The 23,427-nt window shown below is 55.1% G+C and overlaps 3 protein-coding genes across 3 annotated transcripts; 2 read left to right on the top strand and 1 right to left on the bottom strand.

Moving 5' to 3' along the window:
* Positions 1-3,956: 3,956 nt before the first annotated feature.
* On the top strand, positions 3,957-10,910 carry NCLIV_019720 (hypothetical protein; the record flags this gene model as incomplete). The annotated part of the gene is made up of 11 exons (XM_003882166.1): positions 3,957-4,115; positions 4,496-4,621; positions 4,858-5,115; positions 5,436-5,666; positions 6,962-7,099; positions 7,597-7,775; positions 8,187-8,424; positions 9,240-9,359; positions 9,859-9,945; positions 10,292-10,352; positions 10,804-10,910. 11 exons carry the CDS (start codon positions 3,957-3,959, stop codon positions 10,908-10,910), a joined length of 1,704 nt encoding a protein of 567 aa, XP_003882215.1.
* Positions 10,911-13,100: 2,190 nt separating this feature from the next.
* Positions 13,101-15,086, bottom strand: NCLIV_019710 (Ubiquitin carrier protein, related; the record flags this gene model as incomplete). Its single annotated transcript, XM_003882165.1, has 4 exons — positions 13,101-13,246; positions 13,940-14,048; positions 14,654-14,714; positions 15,007-15,086. The coding sequence occupies 4 exons, from the start codon at positions 15,084-15,086 to the stop codon at positions 13,101-13,103; spliced, it is 396 nt and encodes a 131-aa protein (XP_003882214.1).
* Positions 15,087-17,384: 2,298 nt separating this feature from the next.
* NCLIV_019700 (conserved hypothetical protein) lies at positions 17,385-22,519 on the top strand (the record flags this gene model as incomplete). The annotated part of the gene is made up of 4 exons (XM_003882164.1): positions 17,385-21,101; positions 21,598-21,694; positions 22,219-22,258; positions 22,465-22,519. 4 exons carry the CDS (start codon positions 17,385-17,387, stop codon positions 22,517-22,519), a joined length of 3,909 nt encoding a protein of 1,302 aa, XP_003882213.1.
* Positions 22,520-23,427: the final 908 nt, after the last annotated feature.

Here is a 23,427-nt window from a genome sequence, read left to right as displayed (position 1 = left end):
CTTCCGATTTCGTAAGCTCTGACGCATCCAAGGGGGGGGAGCTCAAAGACCAAAGCCAGAGGAACCGATTTGAAGCGGTCCCATTCGCGCACAGGCAATCTCTTTCGATCCAACTACCATCTGCAAGAATAATGACAAGTTTGGTGCAAATCCAGTGCACGTAGGCGCTCCACGTGACGCCTGTGGCCTGTGGTGGCCTGTCTATACCCACGTATTTACGTTTGTAAAAACCTGGCTTCTGCCATCCCATTCGTCCCTGGTGATGTCCAGATAAATGTACATAGGCACTCCGTCGGATTCTCACCTAGATCTCTGTTTTAAACCTGCATCTCATTCTGCCTGGATGTATCTGCCCGCTGCTGTCCCTCCGTGCGAGCCTATCTCCCTCCATTCATTCGTTCTTCACCTTGCTGCATGTTCACTTCTGTAAGCGACTCTCCCGCGCGGGCGACGCAGTGCCGCTGGCGACTCTCGTCTTGACTTACTGTCGCATCGACGGTGATAGGACCGCTGATCACGGGAGGAATCGCATCTGCAGGGAGCAGAAACAGAGAACACTTGAGTGACGCTTCTGCATCCTTTTCATACAAGGCGTCTCTTTCAAGTGCTTGCGAAAAAGAAAGACCCGAAGGCAAGACAAGCACCGAAATACATATCCAGTCTTTGGACCCACATGTGATGGTGAGCTCCTGGTAGCCGGGCTGCAGTGGACAGAGACCAGGTTGCTCCGCGCAGAGATTCCTCGTGTGTGAGATCCGAATGAACCGACTGAGGACGATCAGCGTCCTCAGCTGTAAATCTGGAAGCTCTTCCTTGAGGTTGCCTCGCAAATGCAGATTGAAATTTCTTCCCGGGCGGAGGGGATACGGCTCGAGCAAGATATCGAAATCCTGCGTTTTCAGGGTCAGACGGCGCACAGCCAGAAAAACCGCGACACACATGATTATTCTCAAGCGCACTGGCAGGCACCCCCAGTGCACGGGGCCTGTTCTTCGTTCGGCATCTTCTCGGGTTTCTCACAGACCGGACAGACCGGCCTCAAATGCATGCGGGCGCTGAGCTCCTGAAACGGGCAGCTGGAGCCGCCGAGGACTGAACCGGTCAGGACTGTATGCTTGCGCATTTCTGTGAATGAAAGCTGTGCATGTGCATATGCACACACGAATTATACACACAAATACACCAGTGCAGGGTAAATGGAATTGTTAATGCAGTTACACCGAAGAACACCGGAGAGCGATTTGAGCACGATGAGTGTAGTGACTCAGTTCATTTATTTGGAGGAATGAAACCTAATTTTTGAATCCAGAATTCAGAGAAAGAAGCGTCTCGTCTACCGGTGTCAAAAAGCGTCACTGCACACAGAAGAATGCATCGGTGCGCCAAATGCCTTGAAGCCGGTGCTGTGATCTTGCCCAAAGGCAGCCTTCGCGTTACCTCAATCAGAGAGGGCTGAGAATTGCACCATCTCCAGAGATCTCGATGAGATTCAGGCGGGTTGTCCCAAATAGACGAAGAGCCATCCCGTCGAGAAACTGTTTTTTGTGCGGCTTCTTCCTCCGTGGCTTCCGCTAATGCGTTTTCAGGGTCCTCTTCTTTTTGGCCGCGAGCAGAGAGAGGACAGAAGGCAGAAGACAGAGCAAGTACGAGGAACAGAGCTGCAATACGAGTACGCAGTGACATGGTGAGGGATTCTGTTCCAAAACTCGAGGTCAAATGTTGACAAGATCTTTGAGAGAAGGCCAAAAACAAGTCAAGAGGAAAGACAGAACTGTGAGTCTGCCGTCACGGGCACCCTTTTCTACTCACCGTGAGCTCTCCCTGTGACCAGGAGGTGGAGATCCTGAAACGGAACCCTTCCAGTGCGCATGGGAAAAAGAACCGACTACGATCTTTCGGCCCCGTCTTATCCTCGTGGGAACCTGCCGATGTCAGTGACAAGTGTGTGACGCGTGATTGTTTTACTCTAGCATGAACCTATTCCAGTACGGAAGATGGAGGGAAGCAACGGCCGAAGCCTCTCGGCGACTGCTTTGATTGCTCAAAATTATGTTTTCCCTGCCACCTTAGATATACGAATTTGTGACTCAGCGACACTACGAGGTATAACGACGTGGTGTGGAAACCTACCAAAAGATATAGTTGCCTCTTCTGCGCCGATATTTTCCTCGACTGAACACAGAACCGTTATGTCGCCAAGTGGGAGTTCTGTCCACTGACTTCTTTTGATTCACCTTTCGACCTCTTTCTGAAGCAAGGCTTAAAAGGTTTTACCAGCGATTCCACATAACACACTCTAGAGCCACCTGTACAGCATTTGTCCACGCGGTCGTTCAAAGCGTCGGAATCCGTTTTTTCTTGAGGTAATATACACCGACTAGATTAGAATATTTCCAGTGAGTACACATGCACGCGGGAGATGCGGAGCCGAACACGATAGCGGGGAAAAGCGACACCCCCACCGCTGGTAGAGAGACGCAGCAAATATACGTTAGGTACAACGATCACTTACTAAGAATGCCACCTACAGACGGATTCTGTGACAAGCGGTAATCGGCCTGCGAATAGGCCAAATCAGCGCTGAAACCGCCCGGTATCAGAGAAATTTTCCCACCCAAGCTTGCCAGCCTCACAAGCCCCAATAAGAACATGGGGCCCCACGTACGTGAAGTCGATTTTGTTTTCCAAGATTCACTATCTCCCAGGGAGCAGAGGATTAAAACGAGGATTGAATCGAACGTTCGTAGAGGCCCGCACTTCGCATTTCTCTGTTACGGAATACTCAGTCACACCTTTCGAGCAAAAGCTTCTGAACAAAAGTTCATTTCAGTTCAGCGCTCGACAACAACTTCACTGATGCTGCCGTCTAAGCTTTTCGTTCGCTTGCTCGCCTCATCTGACAAAACGTCCGTTTTTCCCGACTTGTCGCGGCAGTTTCGCCATAGATAAGCAGCAGGATAACCTTCGACGACTCCGACAGATGAACTAAAACATTGAAGAACTCCTGCGTGTCTAGCCGGCCATGGTAGCCGATCTGAGAAGCTGTAAAAAGCCGGCTTCATCCGGATCGCCTTTTTAAAATGGACTCTTTCGACTTTTGCTGATGTCACGAGGCAGCAAGGCTGGCCACTCAAAAACGCTCCACGCCAAACTCTTCTTCAAGTGGGGATATGCTGAGTGGAACCGCTGACTCTCTCTCCTCTTCAGGAGGAGACAGTTCGGCCACAGAAACTCAAAATCGAGTGAAGAAACCTACCATGTACGACACCCGCCACTGGGAGTTCCCTCGATCGCGGAACAACAACAGGGAGCCGGAACTCCACAGGCGCTAGGGTCTTGATTTTTTCATATGTAGACGTTATCGTATATCGTTGGACAAGAGGGACAAGTACAAATATGGCAGGTGATTCAGGACTATCTTTTCTTGATGGTTGAACAGGAAACATATCCAAATAACCGCATGCTGTTGTGTTCAAGAAAAAAAGCGTTAACATTACTCCTAGGAACGCGTCCACGCCTGCCCGTTTCTATAGACGGGCGCACATGTAGGTAGCGTCACTGGAAGAGCGTGGCTTCCGCCATTCGTTGACTGTGTTTGCCCTGGGGAGTGTTCCAGCTTCCAGTGAAACTACATAGTTAAATGAGCGCATGTAAACTAGTCTTAAGCACACCGCTCGTCACGCAACAACGAGACTTAGCGATTTTAGATCGGCTGGTACAGAGTATCAAACCTAACTCCCATTAACTGAAATGAATAATACAGGGGTTCCTGGAAGGAACAGCCTGCCCGAGACGGCACGCGAGACACCTGCCTGGCTTGTAGACCGACTAATGCAGAGCCTCGATGCAAAGATCAGTGGAGAGTGGCAGTCGCACACGCCGTGTGGCGTTGGCGATTCTCCTTACTCCTTTGTGTAGACCGGCGCTGCGCTTCGCTCCTACCGGTAAGGCTTTCCATGGACCGTTGCCTCCACCTGCTAGCCCCCCCCATCGACAGAAAGATGCGTCGACGGCTGAGAGGAGCCGGCTTGATGGTGGCCGCTATTCAGCATGGGGCCAACCCAAAGCCGAAGACAGCAAGGCTGCTGCATTGCTCGAATCTCTTCTCAATGACAGTACATTCCAGAACGTGAGCAAACCGAAGCCAGGCTACGCCGACAGGATGAAATGCTCATAGATCTGTACGTCACCTCATTGTTTCCCGGACACAAACACGAGGCTCTGGCGCCAGCGGTGTGCGAGGTTTTAAGATATCTCCTTGTACTTGAATCTCTGTAAACGTGTGCGACTCCTTCTTTGTTCCCATATATGGGACATACTCAACAGTTTGACATCGCGAGGTGCGTAGGGAGCTATACATGTGCACGCGCTGTAGATATTTGGGTGATGTTTTACTGGGCCACGCCATGTCTCTTCCTCTTCCCGTTCGCTGCGCAAAGACGACTTCCCTGTATCAGTTTATCTGAGTGGTGCTCACGCTTCGCCTCTGGTACAGCAACTCCCTGGAGAGAAGGCCGCTCAGGTCATGCGGCAGTACTTGCTGCCGATGTTCGAAGTGCACCGGATACGCCAGGAAGAAATGGAGCGCCATGAAAGACTTGGCACCTCTACCACGCGGAAGGTTAGAAAGTCGACGGCCGTGCTACTCTAAGGCACTTGCTTGGCAAGGGAGTATTCTTTCAGGCTCTCTCAGTTCGCTCCAGAACTTGGAAATGGTCTCATGGCGCCACACAACACGTTGCAGTACCGTACGCTTGAGCTTGGTCAACTCCCCCGCCCTACCGTTGGCTTGAAGGCCAGACGTGGTCTTAACAAAGGCGTAGACCTCGGTTTTTGCTTTGCTGCGTCGATCTCCAGGACCCCAAACTGGAAGTTCCAGCATCCCCTCCGCGATCGGCCTCGCCAGTGAGCCCAGGAAAGACAGCAGTGCTGGCGGAAATGCAGTTGAGTGATTCGCTCCTAAGTGAGCTTCAGGCCGCGAAAGAGGGAAACGCGATACTGAGGCAGCGTCTCACGGTATCGGAAACGGCGTGCAAAGAACTCTACGAGAAGCTGGAAGCCGCGACGTCCTCGCTAGCGAAGCTGCAAGTCGAACTGGAGCAGACGAAGCAAAAGGTAGCGTTATCGAACACCACCCTGCTTGCCGGGTTTGACGAACCGTTATGCCGTCGCTAGTGTAAGCGTCTACGCCCAGAGAAACTGTTTACAAGACTCGCGTGCACAATGGTCTGAAAGGGATTGTCAGTCGAGGAGGAAATGCGATTATGCAACTTAGCGCCAGTCTCCACCGTTGGATAAACGGAAGACTGTCTGCTTGTACAAGACAGCCAAGCTGACGTCCACCTGGACGCCCCGTGCTGGCATTCATTGGCCGTAGTTAAGCGACAGCGTCGGGGTCTTTCTGTGTCCTGGTGTCGCTGATCTCCTGTTTCCAGGAATCCTTTTCCCGTCTTCACATCACCCAGACAGAGAGTGACTGTGCCTCCCTGAGATGGCAACTCCAGCAGCTGGAAGCGTTGATTGGACAGCACCAGGCTGAACAGAGCCGCCTCTCGCAGGCCGTCACGGACCTTCGACAGACCAACGAGGAACTGAGCAGGAAACTCACCGTCACACGGAATAGCGCAGCTCTCATGCAGCACGAGCACGAAGTCCTTACAGAGCAGGTGGGAGACTGCGGCGGTGGGCCCCCGTCTCCCCGCTCTGTCCGCGAAAAAAAAACTCGACACAGGGGCGCAAACTCCCTCACGGCCGCCCGCAGTCCTGACGACGCACAGAGATGTCACGCGCGTGAGGCGTGCATTTCTGCAGTACCGTTTCCTGTGCGAGTTCCTCTTCCGACGAACTGGGCCGACCGATCTACACAAACAGGGCACTCGCCTTTGGTCTCATCGTTCTTCCGGCCGTTTTTGTCCAGGAGTGCACGTGCATCGCCCAGGTTTCTAGCGTACTCTAGCTAGAGGCAATTCTGGGGCGCGAGTGAGCTACTGTTCCGTAGGAGAGTCCAGCGAGTTAGGGCCGCCAAAGGTAGTTGCCTGCCTCAAGCAGTTGTTTCCCTCTTGACGGGACCAAGTGTCTGTGGCCATTGAATCCAACTCCTCTCGAGCAACTCAAGAGACTTGGCCGGCGCACAACCGGGTGGCTGGCCTCTCTCTTTTACAGTTGAACCATGCCTGAAACGTGTCAGCCTTGTTGCGGGGCTACTTTCGCGCTAGGTCAGAGGCCTCTCTGCTGTTACAAAAGACCTGCCAACTGTGAAGAGCTTGCAAGACGCCCTCCTATTTGAAGAAGTAAGGAGTCTTGAAACAGATGCTCGGCACTGGAGTTGTCGAACACCACGAAGCCTTCAACTGAATGAAAGTATTCGCTTCTATGCAGCTTGCAGTGTATGCAAGCTGGAGTTGCTATGCCTTTCCGTGTTCCTTGCGGAAAGAAAAGGCGTCTGTTCCTCGCGTTTGGACAACACCTTAGGAAAAGAGTGGTTCGCGCTTTACTTTTTGGTGATTCTGGGAAGCTCAAGACGTAAGCGATCTTCTATGCCTTTCGATGATGGAACATCCACAGGTCCCCTTGAAAGGCATGGTTGTTTCCCATGCAGTTCATTTCTTTTTCGCCAAAAATGACAGCATCCACACGCCCCCGACAAAAGGTGTCATGCTGAGACGTCTGTGCAATACGTCGCACGTGTAAGCATCAAATGTGAAGAGCAAGAAGCAAGCTGCGGCGGCCATGAACCGCGGACGGCCGAGCGTCGGTTCTGACAGCGTAGTCCAGCTGCAGTCGGAATCAATAAGCATTTCCCGTTTCCGGGTCCCCGCACCTCCATCTTTGTGTCGAAACCGCGCATTGATCTGCATTCGCTTGTCATGGGATACATCGCAATAGGGGACACGCAAAAGTGAAGACGACGCTTCTGTCGTTCTCTGTGATGCATACGGGATCGGTCAACCGTATCCTTCAGTCCGTTTCGAAGGCGCATATCGACGACATCCAAAAATTCTCAGCGAACCTGCAGAACGAGTGCGCCAAGCTGGCCAACGAACGAACTCGACTTCTGGACATCAAGAAAGACTTGACACTGCAACGCGATCGACTGGCTGTAAGCAGCGTCGCCTGGAAAAGGCGAGCCCCATCACTGTTCTGGTACACGGCGTCCACCAGCTGACGGAGGCATTGAACTCTGTATAATTTCAGCGAAACACGCCCAGAACCTGCTTTCAAGCGGGGGGAAAAGTCGAACGAGGAAAATGTGTGCACACCCGGAACGGTGGGCGGTTCAACCATGAGCAGACGGAAAAATATAGGTAGATTTACAGCGGTCAAACTGACGGTCTAACTTCAAGCATATATATATATATATATATATACGGATGGAGGCCTTTATAGAAACATACAGTTTTATACATGCACTCAGTCTCTCCACACATCTACGTAGGTGTGGACTACTATGAGCCCTGCCTAGAGCGGCGACTGGACAACCGAGCAGCAGCAGCTGAGTGCCAACGAAACGCAGGCGCCGAGCGGTCGTGGATTTGGTCGCGAACGCACTCTGGGTCTTCAGACTTCTCGGAATTTTCTTCTGACAATTTATCGCAGGCAGAGACGAACAGGTTGAGGCGGGAGTTGGAGGAGACTCGCCAACAGGTTACCAAAGAGAGCGCGCAGCAGTTCGAGGAAATCGAGAACCTGAAAAAGGAACGCGAGGAGATGGACAAGCAGCTGAAAGAACTAAGGGAGGATCGTGATAAGCTGAAGCAGAGGATAGCGCGATTCAGGTGTGACCTTCGAGAGAATGCTGGCTGTGTGAGCTCCTGTTTGCCCGTGCATGCGCCTCAGTGCTTGCAAGTGTGTAGGATTGAAGAGTAAAAAAATGAATCGTATATGCATGTGCGCATCCCTTTATACATACATATATACATATATACACACCTACGTATAACCAGCCTTACGTACTTGGGTATATGCGTTACGCAGAGTAATAGTATGCGTCTAATTCTGGGTTGGTATGTGTGAGGCGGGGCGCGCGGAGACGGTCTAGGCCGATAGGTCTGAAGTGCATTTACGCACTCGCTGCTTGGACTGGTTGAACATCCCGTCAGGCATCTTCAGTCTGCTCCATCCCAGAAAGCTGCGGGGTTTGGCACGGCCGGTGTTTGTTTGCGTTTTGTTCTTTCGAACTGGCGCAGAGCACGCCGGAAGATGTTTGAAGCTCAGCAGCGCACGTGCAAGAACTGCGGGAAAGACTACGAGGAAACGGAGAATTACAACTGGAGTTGCCGGACTCACCACTCCGAATATGGCGGCGAAATGTGGTGGTGTTGCGGAAAACTGGGGAAAAATGCTCCCGGGTGCCGATTCAGCAAACACGAATCGAAAGACGACGACGACGAACTTGATGCGGAGGAGAAGTTGGAGCGAGAAGCTGTAGGTCCTCCGAACCAGCTGAACTGCGTACATCTCGAGAAAACCACCGCAGTTGTAAAAACCTAATTGCGTTTCTATGCTGTCTTTCCGCAGCTGGTGAACTTGAGCGTGGCGATACACATATCTAAGCATGGATCATCCTGTACCGACACAGGCATACACATAGATATATAGATACGGTAAATGACTATAGTCGTGTATGCATTTGCATTGATATATGGACAAATGGTTAGAGAAATGTAATCCTACGTTTATGTACAACTTTATAGAGAATTTAGATGGCTGTATCCATGTGATGCAAGGTGGAGCATGCAGAGAGCAAAATCTCGCACGCCGTCGTTCCGGCTTTTGGCTAGTGCTTGAAAATCCCAGCTCACATCCACAGACTGAGAAGCAATCCAACAAGGGGAGACCAGCTGAACGCCCTCTGCTTCGTTTCCTTCCTGCAGGCGGAACAGAAGATACGGAACCAGAGCATTCTGTGTTTAGCGTGCAAAGAAGTTGGCCATCTTGTGAGTCTCCGCTGTAGCATGACACGCTTCGTGCTCGAGGTTGTTATGTCAGAAGTTTTGAGCTGCGAACGCTCTACGACGGAGGAGAGCTCTTTCGTATTCGACAGATGCATGTGCGCCGCTCTCGAGATACGTGTGGAGACGTCTCTAAACATGTCACTGTTCCTTGCATAGCACCAACGCGTGAACATATAGACCAGAGAGAAGCCAAACAGGGAACTCAGCCGGGAGAGAACACACGTCAGGAACCGTAGTGCACGGCCTTTCCTTGGTTTTGCTCAATGGCCAACTCCGCAACTGCAGGCGAACCAATGCCCGAAGGACCCGAATCCTCGGGCTGGCGGCGTCGACGTGAATGGAAAAGAAGAACTTCGTCGACTGGAAATCCTTGGCAATCAAGAGCGGTCCCAGCAAAGACGACAGGTCAGAAGACTGACTCTAGCGAATTCCGCCAGGTGAACAAGGCCGAGCAGCTTGGCGGAGACAGCTATCGCAGGGAGAGAACCTGCACAGTTGGCCGCCGAGCTGCAACCTCTTTCGGCCTGCAAAATAGCACACAGACAGTCTACAAATCGACATACACACAGAGGGGTAGATACTGATGCCGACAGGATTCCGTATTGCTATCTCGATATCGATTCGAAATGCATATCTAAATCTCTCCATGCAAATACGGATCCTCAGACAGCGACTGGGTTTATTTTGTGCGTAGAAACTTAGATTGAGACCGCGGAGAACCCGTGCGCACGGAACGTGGCTTCGGCATTCGTGCACCAACAGCTGATCTACCCCACTGCCACCGAGTTGGGAAATCGTGTATGAATGAGCGCAGCCCGTGGGTGTCTTAACAGTTCACTTTCTTCAGGATGTGCGCCAGTCTGTCTACTTGAATTCACACGCGTCGCCTGTTTTCTTTCTGCAGTCTGGATTGGACATGGCAGCAGAGCTCGCCGACAAGTTCGGTTATGAGGGCCTGCGAGAGCCCCTCGATGACGGAGACATCTTCATGGTACGGGGAACTGCGAGTTGGAACTGGGATACCATTGTCCGGAAGCGGAGTGCTTGTTGTAGCACCCTGGATGATACCACGAGAGCCTAGCACTTGCATTCAAGAGTATGCCTGTAGAGACGCATAAGCCGTACACCGGGAGCGGGGGGAAGCCGCGCGCCAGCCTTCTCTCTCCTCACGAGGCTTTCCTCTCTAGCTCGCGTGTTTCGTAGTCATCGCGTTTCTCTCCTCCCCGGTCAAGTCTCCTCCGTGCTCGCCTTTGCTGGGAGCGAGTAACGCATCGAGGGCCGAACTCGACTCAGCGTCCGACCCGCCACTTCCTCTCCTTTTCTTACTCGTTTTCCAGGATCTGCGGTCTGCAGCCTCCTCACGGGCGCCGTCCTTCGCCGTTAAGGTGGACGCAGAAGGTACAGGGAGCAACTGCCTCGGAGACGGGACAGTTTGCTTCTAGACGCGTCTCAGATACCCCGGGGAGCAGGCACTGTGGAGGCTCGGCCGCGCGAGACGTGTTCGTCGACGCAGCGAAACCTTAGTTTCAGTCTTCAAATTCCACAAAAAGCCAGTCCCTCTCTACCTTACCAATACTACTTGGAGATGCCTCTACACAGTTGTCGATCTCGCTTTTACGTATTTTCACATCGAACGGCCGTCCTGTCGACACCTCTCTTGACTCATGCCCACATCGCTGCGCGTCGGTTCGTATGTAATACACCATAAAGTCCCCAAGCGTTTATGCATATATGTGTAAGCAGCCGTGCGCGACACAGCCACGTGGAATCAAGAGTGCTGCCTGGCCGTCGATATAGATGCTTCAGCGAGAGTATTTCCTGTCTGTTTCCGTGCGTCCTCAACTCTCAGGCGCCACCACAGCCGCCGAGATTCCCCCCGAGACTCTGCCCAACGCAGTGACAGAAGCGCCTCGGGCAACATCTCAGACGGCATCCGAGGAACTTGCAGTTGCCTGAGAACGGAATCCCGCAGACCTGTCCCCTGCTGGTAGGTTCTTTGCGCCACACGGACTGCTCGGGTAAAGTGGGGCGACGTTCTGTCGCTGGATCTCCCCTGGAGTGTGTCGACGGTGTTTTCCGAGAACGAACGCAGTCTCTTACCTGCTGTCGCTTTCTCGCGGACGCCGAGGGCAGGCCCTCGCCATGCAGTGATCGGCCTGCATGCAGCGAACGTGGAACGTGTGTTGCTACACGTGTACAGTGGAACGTTCGAGACAGCACCGATCACTGGAGCCGCCTCCGTGCATGCAAACTAGGCATAAAAGTGGTGACATCCCAGATAAAGTCGGCGACAACTGAGGAGCTCAGTCGCGCGAGAAGCAAAAAGAGAACGTGTTTGGGCGGCGTGGAAGCGCGTTCTGCCTCCAAAAAATGTGGACCAAAAGGGTGCCGTTTAATTGCGTGGGTGAGAACGAACCCTCGTTTGACCCCCACGACAGAGAAAAAAAGTCGCTGGTGTTGCTTCAGAGATGTGCGAGTTCCTGAATCTCTACGGCTTGGTTCCGGGATAGGCGGGCTACACAGAGCACGCAAGTCGAGTCTCTCGATTTTTTTCTCTCTCGTTGCTTCGCTGTCGCATCGGAACACCATACCGAGCTAAGCTGCCGACGGAAAGTTGGGCGCAGAGGAGACGTTCGCATCTCCTTTAAAACAGAGACCCGAGGAACGTGTCGAGCAAACTAAGTCGAATGCGAGCTGTGACAAAAGGCGACAGGCGATATTCGCCCTCTCTTGTACTACGCTGGCGGCAGAGGCTTGAGTCGACCAAATGACCGCCCACGAGTGAAGGCGACGTTCACGGTAGCCGCAATTCACGTTACAATTAGAACTTCTCAAAGGCATCTTCAAATCACAACTACGTCCTCGCGACTCGCCTTCGTGACCGTGGCGACAGACATAGGTGCTGACTTTGTGGGCCGCGACGGGCGAAAAAACACCCACATGCCCCTCTCACAGATTCCGCGGAAAACCCGCGTGTGGCTTGGTGTTTCTGTTCCTGTCGTTTTAAAGAGCACAACAGATAACCTTTCCCTGGTTGTACCCGCCCAGCTAGGCGTCATACGCTTTGCCTTTTTCTCACCAGCATGCGGGAGGCTGGTGTTCCGCACAGGCCACGCGGCAGATGTGCCGAGTCGCGCGGTCTCGCACCTTTGGGAGCGCGTCGTCTTCGACAAAATGACTACAATCTATCTCTCCTTCATTCTACCTTTTCTTTCTGTACCTCTCGTCCTGCCTATCTGCTCCTGTTCGCCTCCTTGGCTCCGTCTTCTCTTCAACCACTCCCATGGTCTTCCCAGCCCCCCTTTCTTTTTATTCTGCTTGGCCGTCTCGCTGTCTCCTCACACACCGTGAGAAAGTAAGAGGGACAAAGAGAGGCAATCGAGATATCACGTGCTTCGCCCCGCTTCATCTCCGCTGCCGAGCGAAAAGTTTGGTGTGCGGCCTTCCCAAAACGCAGTCTCCGCCCGAATCTCCTCTCTCCGACCGCCGCTTCGCCGCGCGCCGTTCCCCTGTCGTTTTCTTGTTTTCTGCCTTGGCCCGGGTGTCTATTCGAGTGTGATCTCGGCGCTCGCATACTCGATTGTGTACATACGGGCCATCGACCGGAAACCCCGCATATCTCCTGACCGTATCAGATTGCCTACCACAGCGGAGCACCACACACGCACAATTTCTGCATCGAGAAACCAGCATGTGATACCCAAATGAGTGGACATATGCCCACCTATCGAGAACGATAAGCAGCGCCTTCGGGCTTCACCTTCTCTATCCCCTCTCTCTCCCTGGCGCACTCTCTATTTCTCTCCGTGTTGGATTCTCCTCTTGTCGTTGCTGTTCGTCTCGCCGTTTTGTCGCGGCGAGTGCCTGCTCTCCCCTTTCCTTCCTTTTCTCTCTTTCCCCTCTCTTTCCTTTTCTCTCTTTCCACCTCTCCTTCCTTTTCTCTGTCTGCGCATATCTGTCGGCTACCTCCTTGGTAGGGCACTCCCCTCTCGGTGCAAGCATTTGGACAAGCCCCGCGACGGACATCTCACGCACGCGCTTTGAAACATGAAACCCATACGGAATAGAGCAACACAGGGCAAAGCACCGAAACCCGTTTTCGCATTCCTCGTCTGGCACCAATTTTCCTTTCCCTTCCTTTTCCGCTCAGCCGATTGCTTCACCTGCGTCACAGTTTAGCGGACTGTCGGCGTTGGGTATGTCCATGAGGGCGCAGATGGCCAGGCAAACGTAGTGGAGGTTCCATGCAGGCGTCCAGCTGCCGTCTCGAAGAATGTTCAGACAAACCGCACCTACAGAGAATGACCCACATCGTATAATGCATCGAGAATGAGGCAAGAAAAGCGCAATACGGAGCTCGGGCTGCGAGCCTGCGTCTACAAACAAATATCGGTCCGACTCCCCTGTCGGAGGAGACTAGACCTCACGATTTCGACGAAAAGAGAGACAGCCGAACACCACAGGGCTTCATACAAAGCGTGCACGACGGCAAAAACTAGAAAACGGGGAACTTTCTCAGTTCTCTCCGTCCAACTCTGTACCCAGATATGTGCATTTGCCTTCACACAGAGACGACGAGAAACGCTCCCCTGTCGCACACATAATATCCGAACAGCCGGCTTCCAGCACGTCTCTGTGCAACGCACGGATCAGGGTAAAACCCCATCGGGCAAGAAGGCCAAAAATTAACACTGTCCATACAGGTAAGCCCAAGCACAACTACGCATTTCTCGTGTCGAACACAACGTTTCTCTCTCAAAGCATGAATATACGTATGCAAATGCACACGTGTGCGTGCAGGTTTTTTGTAATGCTTTTTTTGCTGTGTCGGGCGATGGTACGCGCGACGAGGTTTGCACATCTTTCATGTGCTGGAGCCGCATGCATGCGTCCCACGCACTTGCCCTCCGCTCTGCGTGGAAAGCGAGAGTCTCGCCCTGCGGCGTCGGACGATGAAGATGGGCATCTTTGTCGCCAAAACGCACCCGTTCGGAAATCGACATTTGGGTGGAAGCACTTGGTCAGAAACGTCACCGTCGGCGGCGAGAGAGGATACGTCGGTGGGCAGATGAGGCGAAGCTTCCACTTCCCGTTCTGAGGAGCAACAGAGAAGAGATAGACCCCTGGTCCTCTTGATCTTTCTTCTCTGTTTCGTGTTCTACGTGCCTTAGGTTGCGTGCTCTTTTCTCCTTTGCTTGTGGCACTTGCCGCTCTCAGGCTTTCCCTTTCCGCCCTCCTTTCCGCAGATAGACGCCTTTCTCTTCCGCCTTCACACCTTTCGGGCGTTTCCGCTTTGCTTTCTGGCGTCTTCTGTCACGGCTCGTCTCATTCGCGTCGCTTCGGGCCACAGAGGGTGTCGCTCGCACTGCCTGTTTCGCCTCTTCTCTTCCCCTACAAGACGCTCTGGTTCGGGTTTTCTCCCTGCCAATCTCTCTGCAAGCCTCGGGTTTTCTCCCCTTTCTTCCTCTCCCCGGACTTCATCGCCTCCCCACATCCCTCCTTGCCGCTCCAGAGCTCTCTTCTCGGAAGCGTGGTGTCCGACCTTGGCCCACAGTGCGCTGTCTCTCTCTCGTATTTCTGTTTTTTCCACGCCCCCACCGCCTCCGCGAACGTCTTAACGCACGGTTTCCGCGTCTCCTCCCGGCGCTTCTGCCCAGCCTGGGACCCGCCAAAGCGTCGGGAGACGGGAAGGCGCTCACCTGGTACGGAGACTCTTTGGGCCCCGAGATCACCGCCTCCCACTGGTAAATATTATCGTGGCTGCACGCATGCAAAAGAGACCGAGTCGCATACGGCCGAAACAGAAATGCAGCAGGCGGCGCTCTCGCCTATTCTGTCAAGGCTCCTTGAGTCGCCTGCGCGGCCCAACCGAGACGAAGAGTCTCGAGAAGGCGCTGAGGAAGACCGAGCTCCGAGACTCTCGGCAGCTCTGTGGCGGACGAAAGACCACAGAGGACACTCAGGACGGGAAGGGTGAAAGGAGCACACCAGAAAGGAAGAGGAGCAGCGCAAGTGTGTGTGAAACGGAAGACAAAAAGGACGTGAGACGCACTTTGGGACCAGGCGGACTTGAGAGTCGGTCATCCGTTGCGCCTCGCGAAGTTCGATGAGCAGCCGATTGCGCGCCGCCATGGCTCGAGAGGCCCCAGAGAAAGAGAGAAGGAGAGGCGTCCTCCAGAAGAGAGAAAAAGGCCCTGGTGGCTGCGAGAAAGAGATCTGCGGAGACGGAAACCCGAGCGAGAGAGAGACTGCTCAGAGGCGGAGAGCAGCGCGACACGCCGCGCGATCCTCTCGGAGGCCGCAGCGAGATCCCCCGAGAACAGCGGAAATATTGATCTCACGAGAAACGAGGGGAGAAGCCGGGAGTGGGAAGGCGCAGAGGCCGAAGAAAACCAAAAGACAGACGGGAAAGAAACGTAGACAAATACAGCAGAGAATGGATACCAATCAGGCCAGCAGGAAAAGAGATTCATGGGACTGCCCGTGAGTCGGCACTTACAATGTGAAAGTGTTCCCTGGTCAAAGGAATCTACAGTACGTATACAATGACACAGAATTGTGTCCATATACATATAAATATATACATATATATATGTATGCAAGTATGTAAGTATGCACGTATGTACGTATGCACGTATGTACGTATGCATGTCTGTATGTGCACTTGCAGATGTGAGCACAACAGTATATGGAGAAACCGAATCCGAAAGCTGGGCGGCGGAGAGAAGAGAAGTAACTGGAAGGGTCCTGCGGGGATGCGTGGGAGAGAGGATACCTAGGAGAAAAGTCTAAAACAGACAAGAGTGAGAAACTTTACGGAAAAGGAAGAAAGGGAGACGGGAACCGAGCAAGTGCGTTCGAAGGGAATGGAAAAGAGGAACAGTCGCCTTTTGCGAGGCACCGGAAGGACCGCCTTTCTCTGAGAGAAACCGACCTTTGCAGTGGAACTTGTTCCCGCCGTAAAGACGCCGGAGGAACGACTGCTCCTGGCGAACAAGACATCCCTTTCGTCAAAAAGGAGTCGCTAGCTTCTCGTTTTGGAGCGAGGCATTTCGCGCGCCCACAAAAGTTTAGCCAGAGCCGTCGCGACGGAAAACGCAGGTCGGAACCGTTAAAAAGAGGCGACGAGGAAAAGGTCGAGTGGCTCGCAGACCGAAGTCGACGATCATTTGAGGAGCGCCGCTATTCATCTCGCAGCAAACCCTTCGAGAAAAGGCAAGGAACCGCTGCCCCTGGGGAGTCGGGTTCGCGAAGGAAAAGAGATTTGGAAGGAAAGACGAAAAACACCCTTGGACGCGGAGAGGTTCCCACGTCGTCCAGAAAAATTCAAGAGGAAAACTGCAGACGGCCCGCCCCAACTCGAGAGGGTCGAAGCTGGATTGTTTTGCAGAAAGGTGTCGGCTGCATGTGCATGCACTCCGAAGTGCTCCGGAGAAGACCCGACCTCGCGTGTCTCGTCAGACCTAGCGGGTTTTTCCTGCGAAAGCGTCGCCGTCCAGCGATGCAGAAATCCACATATTTGCGCGCAGAGAACTCCCCTTTGCTGCGCATGCGGTGTGCAGTTGAAGATAGCTCTTCAACAGCGTCCGGCCTCGACTCTTCTCAGCGAAACCCGTTGCGCGCGAGAACCTCGATTTTTTCCGCGCGGAAGAGTCCGCCGAAGAGATGAAGAAGCGAAGAAGCCCTCGAGCAGGAGCGAGGAGGCAAACCGTTCTTCGTTGGGTCCGCTTTCTCGCGTTCCCCTCCGCTCCTCTCTCTGGACTCTCCTTGTTCTTCGCTGCGCAGGCTTTCCTCGGCGAGCTCGAGGTTCGTTTACCGTAAGTCGGCTAAAAAGAGCAGACTAGAGAGATCGGCCTTCCCTTTAGGGTTCTGGGAAGCAGAAAGACGATCCTTTTCTACAGCGACTCTTTCGCCTTTTCGCCTCTTCCCCTTTCCTTTCTCTCGGCGATCCGTTCAGCTACCGTCTCCGCTGGAAACAGCCAGGTCTGCAACCGGAAAAGCTGTGGCTTTCACTGCCTCGTTCGCCCGAAAGGGAGGCAGTGAGCACTCTGCGAAAAATCTGTTTTGAAGCACTCTGGTCGGGAGGCGTTTTTTGTTGACGGAGGAGGCGGGTGTCGCGCTGCAGTCGGTTTTCGCTCAACCGCCGGGTTCTTGGCTGAGAAAAACTGCTTTGCATGCGCGTTTTCAGCCGCACAAGTCGGAGGGGCGGAGGGGAGACGAGGAGCAGAGAGCCCAGAGTGGAGACTGTCGTGCGTCACACAAAGATGCTAGAGGGAGCGTGTGTCGCAAACACAGGGAGTGAACGGACCGCCCCCCCCCCCCCCCCCAGGACGAAAAGCGGAAGGAGGCTAGCTGAGGACGCGCCGCGCGCGTTCTCGGGAAACTTCCGACGAGAACGCGAGATTCCACGTGCTCCGGAGGCAGAGAACGATGTCCGCAGGGACACGAACCGGCGTCGCGCCTGGAGAGGCCGAGACGCGTCCGAGTCCTGAGTGGGGCGCACGGAAGAAGCCGGCCAGAGATCAGGCGCGAGAAGACCCTGACGGCCCGTCTTTTTGTCGGAGAAACTTCTCTGCATGCGCAGGCTCCGGCGGACGTCCAGGGATCCCAGATGAACGACACGGGCGTCCTCCGCGTTCTCTCCCTTTCCTCCCTCCGCCCTCGTTCGCTGAGCTCCTTCTTCCGCCTACAGACGAAGAGAGGGGCTGGGCGAGCCGCATGTCAGGCAGACGGGAGAGAGGGGCGAGTGACGGGCGCAGCGAGGCCGAACCGCATGCAGAGGGTCCACGGACAGGCGTCAGACGAGCCTCAGGTCCAGCGCGAGACGCGAAGCGGCGACGCCGAAGAAGTCACCTGGATTTCTTCCTGTGTCCTGACTCGAACAGACGAGATGCTAACGGGAGCGCACAGTTGGAAGGCATGGCCTCTGAGCACGCCGGCCGAGATCCGGGGGCTGCAGCCGCGAGCGAGAAGACGACACGAGTCAGCCTCCTCGAGTTCCCAGACTCCATCGGAAGGGCGGGGTGGATCGGCGTGACGGGAGGTTCCGCGAGACCTCTTCTTACGACCTCCAGTCTGTTTTCCTGCTCGCCAGTGTCCGAAGCGCCGCACTGTCCTTCGCGCCCGAGGGCATGTGGCGCCAGTGAACGCGTCGCGTCAGGCGCGCGTCTTACCCCTCTTCGTGCGGTTGTGCATGCGCCAGGCCGTTCTGTCAGCTCTCGGCAAGACGCGTTTCTTGGAGGGCCACAGGCCGACTGCGCGGACGTGGACACAGGAGGAACTTTTCAAAGGCGACAGCCCGGCCTTCCTTTCCGTCGAGAGGAGGCAGGCCCCCGACGGGAAGCAGAAAACGAGGCAGAAACCGACCCGCAGGAATCGCCCGAGACGGCGAACCGCCTCAGAGGGAGAGAGGCGCGTCGCGCGTCCAGCGAAAGCGGGCCAGACAGAGAGACGCAATCGCAGATGCATGCGTCTCCTGGCTGGTCTGGATCTCAGAAACGAGCGAAGCGACGTCGGCGAAGAGGTGCTCCTTCCGGCTCCAGAGACAGAGCGGGCGAGATCGAGGGGCGGGGGCAACTGACAGGCGCGGGATGTCTCCTTTCAGGTGCGCAGGCTGTGGAGTCTCTGTGCGGGGTGAAGAAGGGGGAGAAGGCACCGAGGGTCGGTTTCGAAGACTCTCCAGGAAGTGGAGGAGCGACGCGAGCTGAGACAAACCGTGCACGAGTCGACGAGCGGACACGTGGCGCGAGGGAACCGGAGGCGTCACGCGTCCCCCCAACGGGCCGCTCGTCATGCCACTCAGCAGAACTTTCGAGAAGCCGCGTGCCTGTGCCCGCCTCTCCTCTCCTGCGTGCAACTGCCTTCAACGCGTCCCGTGATGGCGAGACGTGGCGCGATGCACAGTCGCGTCAGTCGCCCTTGGAATGCGTGTCGGAATGTCTCGATCCGGGTTTTCGTCGTTTTTCGGACTGTCAAAGCAGAAGAGACAAAGCCCGCGAAAGGGAGGACAGAAGCGTTCAAGCAGTACACTGTTCTGACAGCGGTCGAAAGGCGGGCATGTGTGTCCCACGCGTCTTGGATGCGATGCAGTCTCCACGCTCCGGCGAGTGCTCCGAGGCTCACGCGGGGCGGGGACTGCAGTCTCGTTCCTTTTCGTCTTCTCTACCGCCTTGGACCGCGCGTTGCACTCTTCAGGAAGTCCCAACGAGGTCGGCGCCGAGTGCGGAGCCGAGTCTGAAGAAGACGCGCCGCATTCCCTTCCGCATTGTCGGTGGCCGCGTCGTCCAAAACGGTTTTTCCTTCTCGGGCTCCAGATGCATCGCTCTTCGGCCTCAGGGACGAGAGGTGAGAGAAGGCGGCTCGCCTTCCACTGAGGGGAGCGGGGTCACACCAAGGGAGGACGTGCAGGGACGCGTGGAGGCTGAGAGGCTCGGCGGGAGCGTGGCAGGGAGGGCAAGCGAGGAAAAGGAGGCGCGGACCTCGAGCGCACTCGGGACCCAGTCGAAGGGAGAACAGCGCACTCCTGGGAGATTTGAAGACGTGCTTCTGCGTCTGGCCGCCGACTCGCGGCTGTCGCTGCGAGCGCTCCAGAAGCAGTTCTTGGGAAGTCGGTACGGCGACGCGTCTCGGTGGGAGAAGCGAGAGGAGGCCGTGAACGACGGGGAGGAAGGAGTCGACAGTCTTGGCGAAAAAGGCATTTTGGCCGACGAAGCGCAGGCGCGGTCGCTCGTCCGAAAGAGAACGAACGTCAGCTCACCCCTCGGGGGTTTCGCGCGTACGGAGGCGACGTGCCCGCCGAAGGAGAACGGCGAGGGGGGGATGACAGAAGATTTGAAACCGCCGTTCCTGACGACGAAGACTGGAGAGCCTGATGGGCGCCACGTGGGGGTGAACCCTAACTCTGAAGACGCTCTTACCAGAAGGCAGCAAGCGGGTGATCCTCCGCACGGGGACGAGACAGGAAGGCGCGAGGCAGAGGCGGCATTGCGAGACAGTCTGAGAGCCTTCCTCCGACGGCGCAGACTGAAACGCGCGGCCACGGGGAAGCGAATCCTCGTGGCCCTCGGACGGCTCGGCTCTTTTCAGGCTTCCTTGCCGTCTTCCAGGTTCCACATGACCGGTGGCGAGAAGGAAGAAAGCGGGCCTTCAAGTGTAGAAGAGGAACCTTGGTACAGTGGAGAAGCCGGAAACATTTTGGACTTCCCCCTCCTCGACGCGTTCGGAGACCCTGTGCATCTCACCAGTGGCGCGACGCCGTGGCCGAAAACTCGCCTCTGCCCAGAAACGCTTCAGGAGCGGATTGTCGCGTTGCATCTCTGGGAGCCGTGCTTCGCGTCGCTGCAAACCGGTTCCACAGAGGAGGAGGAAAAACTCCTGAAAGAGTTGTGGGATGTCGAGCGCAGAAACAGACGGGAGGGACTCTGCGAATCCGAGGCTTCACCGCAGTTCCATCTTTCCCGACCGAAGGGACTCGAGAACGCGGTAGGTGTACCCGAAGACCGTGGGAACTCTCGCTCGGCCGCTGCGGAGGACACGCAGAAAGACAAGGGAACTGTGGCCAGCAGATGCGAAGATTCTGAGACTACCGACGTCCCAGGGTCGGAGCCTCGAGGCTTTTCCTCGAATCGGGAACGGCGTCTCTTCGCAGAGGGCGAACCGCGGCGCGCCGTGGAAAGTGAAGCGATCTGTCCGGTTCTGTCCGAAATGTCTTATGGAGTTTCCTCTTGCCTTGTGATGCATCTCTGTTTCTGGGCTGCGTGCCGGCTTCTGTTGGCTCGCGGGCCTAGAGTATCTGCAAAGGCTCTGGGCGGCGAGGCCGTCGCTCGAATCGCTTCGTTTCTGCCAGCCCTCTCGCGATTTCTCGGTTCGTTGCACTCTGAGGCAGTGGATTTGGCACGACCAGCGGGTCTGGGCGAGGGAACGGAAGAGAAGAAGAAAGAGGGTGTGGAAGGGCGAATGGAAATGCGGCACAGGTGGGATGCGCAAGACTCAGGGGGTTCCGGGCGGGTGCACTGTCTCAATAGCAGCGCACCTGACGCCGCGAAGGCAAACGAGGGACCGCCAGGACTCGCCACAGGCAGAGGGCTCTCAGGCTCACATGGCGAGTGTGAGGTGGGCCACCAGAAAAAGCTGATGCGCAACGCGAAAGTACGTTCGGAGAACAGTTCTGAGGGGACAGGAGCGTCCGGGTTCAGGAGCGCACGCGGTTTGGCCGGGGCCAACGATGGGGGACTGAATCACCGATCGTGGCATGTTAGCCACGTGGCCGATACAGCGCAGAGTCACGCAAATGGTGTCGTAGCCTTGATGCGCAGTTGCCTTCACTGGTTTCAGACGACTGTACGTCAGGTTCTCAGTCGACAGCGCGTCGGTAGAAGCGGTCTTCCCCGAGTCTCGGCAAAGCAAAAGACGACGGTAATTCTTCCGTCACAGTCAGGAAGAAACTTAGCATTTCAGGGTAGGCGGGCACCACACATGCGGCCTCTGGGGACGCGCAACCGTACTCACAGTTCCAAGGCCCAGAAGCCGATGCTGTGCACAGGGGAAGGGAAACCAACAGCGGGCACGGCTCGATTCTTCAAAACAAAATGCCAGCTTGAGCTGCGGTATCAGAAGCTTCGCTTGGTCCTGCGGTCCCTCCTAGAGGAAACCCAACACGCAGCCTGCCTGTCGGGTTGTGGACGGGACGGCGAAACTCGCTCCGATTCCGACGCCGATCCTACCACTTCCTCATCACCATTGTACGTGGCAGTTTCACTACGAGATGTGCTGCGCCGGTTGTTTGCGGCCTCCCAACAGTTTTCTACGTTTGAGAACTGCAACGTCGACGTTTAGGAACCGTGTTGCGTATCCGTGTTGTCGTTTCAAGTGTCGGCACCGACCGCCCATCCGCGCAGGGATCTACAGCCACACTCGAGGGAAATGCAGACCTTGTCGCGTTGATGTTGTCAGAGACACGACTGAATTTCTTTTGTAGGAATATGAGGGAGTATGTGAATGAGGTGTCGAAACACAATTCGTCTTTTTATGGCGGATCCTGCCCTCGGGAAGATTGCATGCAGATGACACACACGTCATCTTTTCAGTTCGTTGTGCAAGGCGTCGTACTCCGTTCCACGACGCCTGTAAGAGTGCCATGGTTTTTGTTTGCGCGACCAGGTGGAACGGCGCAGACCTGCCTTCTGTTTGGCTATGAAAAAGCATCTGACCGTCCAGTATGTCCGGTTAAACTCTGGAAAGTTGTTACCGGTATGTGCGTGTGCAGTTGATCCTACATCGAACCCTGGATTCACGGGTTACTTTAGGTATGAGGCGCTCATTTCTGCATGCTCATCTCCAGGCACGCGCCCCCAGCATAGTTGATTGTCTCACTTAAAGGGTTCCATTGCATCACGTTGCCTGCAGTACCTTTAAAAGTTCACACAGGTGATTGACGGAGCTGCCTAAAACAGTATGCTGAGAGCAAGTCAGTGTCAAGCTCCTCATGGTGGCTACTTGCCTCCGTACACAGGTCTCGCACCGAGGACATCACGATTTTAGGTCGGTTGGTACAGATTATCAACTAAAAAGCCTAATTGCCTGGGTTAAATAATACAAGGTATACGCGCCGAAAACACGAGCTGAGACAGCTGCACATTGTACGCAAAATGTCGAGTGATGTTGTCCTCCGCGCTGCCAGGGCCCTGTGGCCCACTGAAACCGTTCCATGGTGGTCGTGTGGCGAATGTGAGCTGGCTACCAGCGTCTATCTCGTGCTGCGTCGTGAGCGCAGTTGCCGCATGATTCGCGAAAATCAGCGTTGCACGTCTAAAAAAGTATTCACGGCGACGAGCCAGCCAACTGTATATACAGCAGGGTGGCGGAGGGCCCTCTGTAGAATCTGGCGAAGTGTCGCTCCAACGATGACAGGGCAACATGCAACATCGCACTCCCACAGAGCAGCCCCACTGCCACGTTATCGCCCTCCCACAGAGCAGCCCCACTGCCACGTTATCGCCCTCCGTCCGGCTTGGGCATTCGACTGTTGTTGACGAAGCCGTTCCAGGCACGTTCGTGCATTACGCGAGATCACCGAAAGCGAAGATCCCAATGCAAACATCGTCCTCATGAAACCTGTCCTTTTTTTAGTTCCTGGTGACTCTATATCCTCGCTCGTGCATCAGCCTCCTCCGCGTTGTCACAGAGCGGTCCATGAGAGAATGTACTCTCGTTACCACCGGTTGGTGAGACGACAGAATCTGTCCCAGCGATACGCCCACTAGTGCAACATCGGTTCCTCCCTCGGGCATTCACGGCCGTCGATTCACCCGCTGCCCGAGTCATTCCCAAAGGATCCGATGTCATACGACGGTTTGTGGATATGCCTTGGAAAAGCTTGGGGTGTTCCTTTGCTCCTCGGAGAGGAGAAAGGAAAAACGAAAAACGAGCCGAACCCCGCGTCCCCAGATGCCACAACCCCTTACACTTGATACAT

Source organism: Neospora caninum, chromosome VIIa (assembly GCF_000208865.1).
Source record: "Neospora caninum Liverpool complete genome, chromosome VIIa".
In the NCBI taxonomy this organism is placed as follows: Eukaryota; Apicomplexa; class Conoidasida; order Eucoccidiorida; family Sarcocystidae; genus Neospora; species Neospora caninum.
This window is presented reverse-complemented; position numbering and strand designations above follow the sequence as displayed.